Genomic DNA, 8,011 nt, shown 5'->3' on the forward strand with positions numbered 1-8,011 from the left:
CCAGTGGCGGCTGGTGCATTGGGGGCGCGGGAGCGCCGCCCCCCCTATCCATGCGTCCAGCCTCCTAATCTACATGCGGGGCGCCGGACGCATGGACTTCAATGGGGCTTTTTTTTTTTTCTTTAGCCATGTGATTAGAGCCAGAGGCTCTAATAGGCTAAAAGAAAAGGTGGGCTTGGGGCGCAGAGTCCTGCGCCTCAAGCCCACCCAGTTGTTTGACAATAGCTAATGAAAATTTGCTATTGTCACACAGATCCTCCTCCTGGCCAATCAGGAAGCGGGTCTTGAGACCCGTTTCCTGTTTGGCCGAAAGGAGAAACCATGCCATTGGGTATGGAGGAGGAGGGAGGAGACGCAGAAGACAGGAAAGGAGGAAGAAGCCGCCGCCTGCTGCAGCAGCTCCAGGCAGGGTGAGTGAGCGGGAGGAGGGGTCCTGTCCCCCATCCTACTGTGGTCCTGGGGGGGGGGTGTATGGTGCCGTCCGCCTGACGCCCCCCCCCCCCCGGCCCATGAAGCACCAGCCGCCACTGCTCACTGCCTGCTGCCTATCAAAACCTACGACAGGATGAAATAAGCTGGATGCTGTCCTGAGTGGTACACATGTTTAGGGCCATTTGCATTCACTGACATATGCCGAGGATATAAGCATTCTGTATTCCGGTCATACAACCCTAAACACACAGTCCTAAAGGCGAGTAGCACTCGATAAAGCATTCAGCCGTGTCCAGCTGCCAGGTATTTCAGTCTTTCATGGGTTTTGACAGGCAGCAAGGCTGGACATTGCACCTGTGCCCCCCAGGCGCCCTAAAATGCGCCAAAAACAGAGCAGGAGGGTATAAAACAAGATTGTGTCCTGGGCATCAAATATGCTAGGTATGCCAGATTTTTTTCTTCTATTTAAATGTCCTAAAATCTAGTGATCACAATAATGTATCACAAACTGCAAGTATAATTTATTTTTTGGAAAGGTTCTGAGACCTGAAAAAAATTTTAAGGGTTCCTCCGGGGTAAAAAGATTGAGAAAAAATGATATTAAAGTATTTTTACTCACAAATGACCTTCTCTTGCTCCCCCCAAAACCTCTAAATTCCATTTTTTCTGCTGCTGTGATCCAGCTTCCTGTGGGGTGGCTATGTTCGTTCTCCATAGTACCACTGTATGTAGTAATGAAGCCACCCTCTCTTGCTCACTCCTGAGATGGTCTATGGACTATGGAATGTGTAGTGAGCATAGAGCAGTGTAAATAATTGCAACTAACGTGTACTGCTCATTCCAAACAAATGTAAGGGAGGGGGGAAACAAGGAGTTCTGAAGCCCACAAAAGACGTTACATAGATGCAGGAAAGCACAGTACAAAAAAAAGATTACAGGGCCATTAGGTAGATTATTTTTTAGAGTATATCATTTAGTGTCACTTTAGGCTTACAGCAGCCACCTGTGCTGGTATTAAAGTAGCCTTACAGACACAATGGGGTTGCGTTACTAAGGGCAAATAGACTGTGCACTTTGCAAAGTTGCCCGCTGCAAGAGCAATTGCTCCAGACCATAGTAAATGAGCAGACGCTCTGCTGACTTTCCATCATCCAATCATGTGCAGCAAAAATGCTGTTTTTCTTTTGTTTTTTTTCCTTGCACATGATTGGTATTCTTCACAAAGTGAAGCTTTACCTCATTTATTAAGCTCTCGAGCAACTGCAGTTTGCCTTTATTAAATCAACCCCAATGTTCCTCCACAGTAGTCAGGAAAAAATCAGGTCTGGATCTAACCTATCCGATCCGGGGGTGCAGTAAGAAAAAAAAAAAGCCAATGGGCTTAATGTCAACAGTGTGACAAAGATTCAGGGAACCCGTATTCCCTGTTCACTCAGTGTTCTTCTGTACCATGAGTCACAATCCGGAAATAGAGGTGGTGCAGGAGTGAACAGGGAACACTAATCTATATTGTGTTGTTATTAGATTAGGATGATTAAACAGAATTTGTGCCTCCTTGTATCAAGTGTCCCTGTCAGAGCCCCTTTTTACATCAGGTGTCCTCATCAGAGTCCTTTAAATCAGGTGTCCCCATCAGAGTGCCCCCTTGCATCAGGTGTCCCCATCAGAGTGCCCCCTTGCATCAGGTGTCCCCAACAGAGTGCCCCCTTGCGTCAGGTGTCCCCATCAGAGTGCCCCCTTGCGTCAGGTGTCCCCATCAGAGTGCCCCCTTGCGTCAGGTGTCCCCATCAGAGTGCCCCCGTGCGTCAGGTGTCCCCATCAGAGTGCCCCCGTGCGTCAGGTGTCCCCATCAGAGTGCCCCCGTGCGTCAGGTGTCCCCATCAGAGTGCCCCCGTGCGTCAGGTGTCCCCATCAGAGTGCCCCCGTGCGTCAGGTGTCCCCATTGGACTTCCTTGTGAATCAGTGGATACTCTCTTAGAAATCTGGGTGGGGTGAACAACTAAAATCAGCCCACCCCAGGACCCCCTAGATCCGGGCCTAGGAGAAATATATAAATTGTGATTACGGTCTTGTTTTTTAAGGTGCAGCCTAGCTTCACTATATAGCAATTCACTGACCTGAGGAAAGTGTGCAGGATTGAAGTTTAGACTTCACTGGCTGCATGCTTTTTCCATTTAGTTGGTTCCAATGGTAGTGAAGCCAGGATGTCTTATATATTTAAAATAAACCTTTGGCATGGACAAAAGTTGAGAGTATAAGTTGTAAGGTTATACTTTATTGGTTAAAGTTGCTGTAAAGGCTTAAGCATTCTTTGCATTAAGGGAAAAAATAACCTTCCATGTCAGCCCCCCCCCCCCCAAATACTTACCTGACCTTGATCTCAATCCAGCACTATGCCCAAAAGCAGTGGCGCTGCTCTCTCTCTCTCTCTGTCCCTCTCTCTCTCTCCTCACTGGACATGGAAGCAGCAGTGGGAGCCATTGGCTGCTGTCCATCAAATCCTGTAAGGAAGGGAGTGGGGGTAGAGCCAAGCTGAGCTGTGTGTGTCAGTAGACACACACAGCCCAGTTCATGATTAAGCCCACACATATGCCAACATGAAGGAAGTATGGGGGCACATGCAGAAAAGGAGACGCCTAGAGAGAGGAAGTTCGGAGCCGCTCTGTGCAAAATAATTGCACAGAGCAGGTAAGTATGACATGTTCGTTTTTAATTAAAAGAAAAAAAAATTTTTTAACTTTACAATCACTTTAGAAAAGCCTCCTAAATCAATGTAAATCCATGTCTATCTGGACATGGCATGTTTGTAGGATTCATGCTTTAGTTGTGGTTGCCACAAACTGTATGATCATTAGATAGAGGGAAAGGGGAGTGTGAGGTTGTCATGGTAACTGGCTCTCTTCCTCTTCACAGCACGCCATAGCAGAAAAAGTGAGGACTGTACGGAGATATCGGAGCAGCCAGATGAGTAAGTCCATGAGAAGGGGGAGAGGAATGTGCAAAATTATTCTTCTCTCCTGTATAGCATCGCGCTGTAATTTACAAATATGTGTGACTACCTAAAATGTGCATTGCCAGATTGCTAATGACTTCACAACACTGAAGTGGTATTGTTACAGCAGCATGTCAGGCTAAATCTTCTATTTTGGAGGTAAAAATAACTCATTAGCTGCAACAGATGTAATTGACACTCATGTGTCAGTTCTTTCTATGTGTTTGTACAAGTAAAATGGCCACCACTTCATGGTAATGATGTGCCCAACTCCCAATTTCACTGAAAATGTTCTCATTAAATGATCCAGTATTAGCCACCTCTAGTGCTATGTCTCCATCTGGTGGTAGAATTTGATATAGCATTAGACGTTCATACTGTATTATTTCTTTGACTGTATATCACATACTTGGGAAACGCCATATGAAATTGAATGTCTACTTCTACATTTCCAAATGAAAATATTGTGGGAATCTGCTGAGGTTTCCAACTCATGAATTCACTTTTTTCTGATCTTGGCAGCCCAAGGTCTTTTTGAGATTATTCCCTCCACATATAATACCAAATGCTGGGTTGTTTAGTCACCCAAGCACCTAAAATTACAGCTTTTCAGAAATGGAGTGGCGTGGCTCAAATCCTTCCCACTGGCTCTAACTCGTACATGTTCCAGTCACTTCTTTAGCCAGTAGGCCTGATCAGGAATACGCTTTAATTTTATACTTTGAGAGGCCTTTGGAATCCTCTGGTCCATAGGCAAACCCCATCTCATATCTGAAGACCAAATCACAGATATCCTTTTGAGTTTGCCAGTAGAACTTTAGGGATAGGGTCACCATCACCTGTTCACCACCCACTCTTGACCCTGAGCTGGCTGCTGCAACACTACCAGCTATGGGATAGTGTGATTATGCAGGGCCAAAAAAAACACTATTGAATTGCAGACAAATGAATAACAAAAGTAAAAATAAAACAAAATCGCACCATTGTGCAGAAAAGCAGATATTTAAGTAAAATCCCTTTTAAGGGTAATGGGTCAGCGGAGCGAAAAAAAACAAGTAATAAAGTCTACTTGTGTATTAGAACAAAAACTGCATTTGTGTGATTCTTGCACCACTGTGTATCCAGCCTCCACCACTATGCACTGACCAGATAATAACCTGCAAAGATAAAGCAGCAAACCGTGCATTTACACCAGAGGGCAGTCATCATATCAGTATAGCTGTGTGGGAGAAGACCATTCACCGTATGGACCCAAAAAAGGACTTTATATACTATACAGTAAAACCTTGGATTCCGAGCATAATTTGTTCCGGAAACATGCTTGTATTTCAAAGCACTCTTATATTAAAGCGAATTTCCCCATAAGAAATAATGGAAACTCAGATGATTTGTTCCACAACCATTTATTCATAAATTCTGTAGTCTAATCTCCAAATGAAAAAAAATTAGCAATGTGTGATAGGTTGTGTAACCATGAAATGTCCATTCACAAATGGCAGCCTCCACAAGGGGATTAGAAGCAAAATCCAGCAGGAGCTACAGTGTATAAAAGAGAAGAGAGGCGCCTCTAAGTGTAGCAATATGGTTCCATTTAATGAAGGTTCAACATTTAGCAACTCACATGGTTGATGAATAAAACAGGCACATCGAAGAATACAGGCATCTGGGTAAAGCTGTCCACATAGACCATCCTCCGCGGCTCTCATCGCTGTCAGTCTGCAGTCATGATCGGGAAGACTACCCTGCAGTAGAGCAATCTGAAAGCTAGGCTTAAAGCGGTCGTGGAGCGCAGTGTGGAAGGGATGGCGGTACAGAGGATGGTTTATATGGACCCATTTACCCCGGATGCCTGCATACTTAGATGTGTCTGTTTTAATCATCAACCATGTGAGTTGCTAAATATTTTACCTTCATTAAATGTAACCATATTGCTACACTTAGAGGCGCCTCTCTTCTCTTTTATACTCAGTTGTGAAATGACGCTACTTGTATATCAAGTCAAAATTTTGCTTGTCTTACAAAACGCTCTCAAACCAAGTTACTCTCAATCCAAGCTTTTACTGTGTAGTATTTTATTAAAAATTATATCTTTTCATTACATTGTGCAGTACAGTGGTTAAGTGGTTAGCACTTCTGTCTGGCAGCACTAAGGTTGTTGGCTTGAATCCCAACCACTGCACTACCTGTGTGGAGTTTGCTTGTTCTCCCTGACCCTGAGTAGGTTTCCTCCAGGTACTCTAGTTTCCTCCCACATTCCAAAGACCTGCTGGTAGGTTAATTGGCTCCTGTCTGAATTGGTACTAGTATGTGTATGAAGGAATGTTAGTTAGGGACCTTAGATTGTAAGCTTATTGAGGGGCAAGGACTGATGTGAATGTACAATATATATGTAAATTGTGGGCGCTATAGAAGTACCTGTAATTTTAAAGATTAAAAAGCACATTGGTACCAAATCAAGCATTCAAATCAAAAAACGCCATGATCCAGCACAGTTCTGCAAAGAAATTAGGAGTGCACTCACAAAGATGGCCACTTGTCCCAGAAGCAACAGTGTGACGTCAGCACATAGCTCCTTCCCTACACTTTTCTTGCCAGGGCAAGTCTTCAGGGGACACTAGCCTGCTGATGTTCCCTGCTCCATAAATAGGCTGCTAATTGCAGTCAATTAACAGAAAACGAACCAAAAAGAGAATTGGGGGCAATTTTACTGAAGACCAATTTTAATAGTAAAGGCTCTGGCGGACAAATTCCCTTAGTCCGTCGTTATTCAGTATATGCTCAAGGAAATAGGGAAACGGGGTGCTATATAATAAATATTCAAAGGTATCCATGGAGTCATAAGGCCATTTTGTTGGGAACCAGTCCAACCAAAAAGAAGGCAGCTCCAGCAACCATATCATTTGATCTAATATAGTTACATCCTAAAAAGGAAAAACAAAGTGCTATATTTTAAAGACAGCCATAATAGCATTAGCTATTCTAAGGGACCAAGCGCTATACTTTAAAGCTATAAAGGCAACAATAATGGCATATATCTAGGGGAAACAATAGGCACCATTTTTGAGAAGTCCAGATAAAGTACATTCACAATTACACACTCCCAGGTATAGTCTGTGCACTCCTGCACCCCGCTTGTACAATAATGAGGCGTTTGTCTTTTTAGGTTCTTTACTGAAAAGATCCAAATTATTAGTAACATGGAAATCTAGATCACTGGAAGCCACATTAACACAAACCATTCAAGCCTCAACAACAAATACCAAATATTGGGTAATTGCTGCAATCCCTGTGCTACGTGAGCTATAAAGAGGGTTGCTGCATTACTATTTGTGGCGTGATGTTCTCAAATGCTTGAAGCTTACCCTTTATCAGCTGAGGCGTCTCATCTACCATTTCCATTCAGGTTATTTTCTATTTGCCTGTTACGGGTAGTCCACCAAAGGGATAAAAAACACACGGGCTCCTGGCACTACATGTCTTTTATCTTGAACACACAACCCGACTCTGTCTGCTGCAGCCTCCCACTATATAGCCACATGCTACAAACCCAAAAGGCTTGCAGAGTAGACCAACCCTCCTTTAAGCACATTCACAATGAACATGTATGTGTCTATCTCTTCCCTAATTTGTGGTTCCTATTTAAAATGACCATCTTTCTGTGTCTTTCTCTATCACTTAGGACTGGACACAGATGTCTCCCCAACTCACCTACAGAATAAGGCTTATGTGCGCCAGTTCCAGGTCATCGACAACCAGAACCTCTTGTTTGAGCTTTCCTACAAGCTGGAACCCAGCGCACAGTGATCAGACTGTGCAAGACAAGCTGCTGATTGGCCACAGACCTCACTGCATAGCGTACTGCCTAGGGTACGGCGGTACCAAGGACATTCCGCAACCTGTGCCATATAAAATGCTGTATCATGTTTACCCTTACAGTTTGTATAGCCACCTACTGTATTGCTGACGTTTTTTCAGCTAGGACTCAACTGGATTGGTGGCCTTGAAAGGGTCATGGACAGATATTTTTGTAAGAAGATGACATGTATAGTCTCATTTGTGCTATTTTCTTATGGGGGGGATCAGAATGGAAATAACAGTATATATAGAAATTATATATATATATATATATATATATATAGGGTTGCATTGCTGCATATGAAGGTATGCAGGCTTCAGAATTGTGTACATAGTTATTACTGGGAGTTCTAAATTCTTGATATATATGTTATGTGTCGTTTGGAGGTAGATGTACAGGGGTTTATTTATATAAGAGAGACTTTGCTCTTTTTGTGCAGCAAAAAAATCCTTAAGTATGTTGTGGGAATTTGGGTGATATACAGTATGTAAATGTGCATATGAGAGGTGGTTAATGTCCGAAACGGACTCAGAGGGCAATGTAAAGCAAAGCTGTATTTGTTTAAAGTTCCCAATAACTACAAGGAACCCTCCGCCTCTGTAGTTTTGGGAGGTCGGTGAGAGGTACATGTGTGTATCATATTCAGATATTCACAGCTGATAACAGAAAATCCATTATTATAATTCTGGCATATTTAATAAGGCAACACAAAGGGCCAGAATGGTGTGCAG

At 43.4% G+C, this 8,011-nt stretch overlaps 1 protein-coding gene across 1 annotated transcript in view; it reads left to right on the top strand.

The window, feature by feature from the left end:
• RAPGEFL1 (Rap guanine nucleotide exchange factor like 1) overlaps window positions 1-7,788 on the top strand; it is a 137,362-nt gene extending 129,574 nt beyond the window's left edge. Inside the window, exons 14-15 of the mRNA XM_082271513.1 lie at window positions 3,346-3,400; window positions 7,104-7,788. Of these exons, the coding sequence (XP_082127639.1) occupies window positions 3,346-3,400; window positions 7,104-7,228 (180 nt within the window). The 3' untranslated portion in view covers window positions 7,229-7,788. The remainder of the gene's footprint in view (window positions 1-3,345; window positions 3,401-7,103) is intronic.
• The last annotated feature ends 223 nt before the right edge of the window (window positions 7,789-8,011 follow it).

This window comes from Pelophylax lessonae (genome assembly GCF_965119305.1).
Source record: "Pelophylax lessonae genome assembly, chromosome: 11".
NCBI classification, from domain to species: domain Eukaryota; kingdom Metazoa; phylum Chordata; class Amphibia; order Anura; family Ranidae; genus Pelophylax; species Pelophylax lessonae.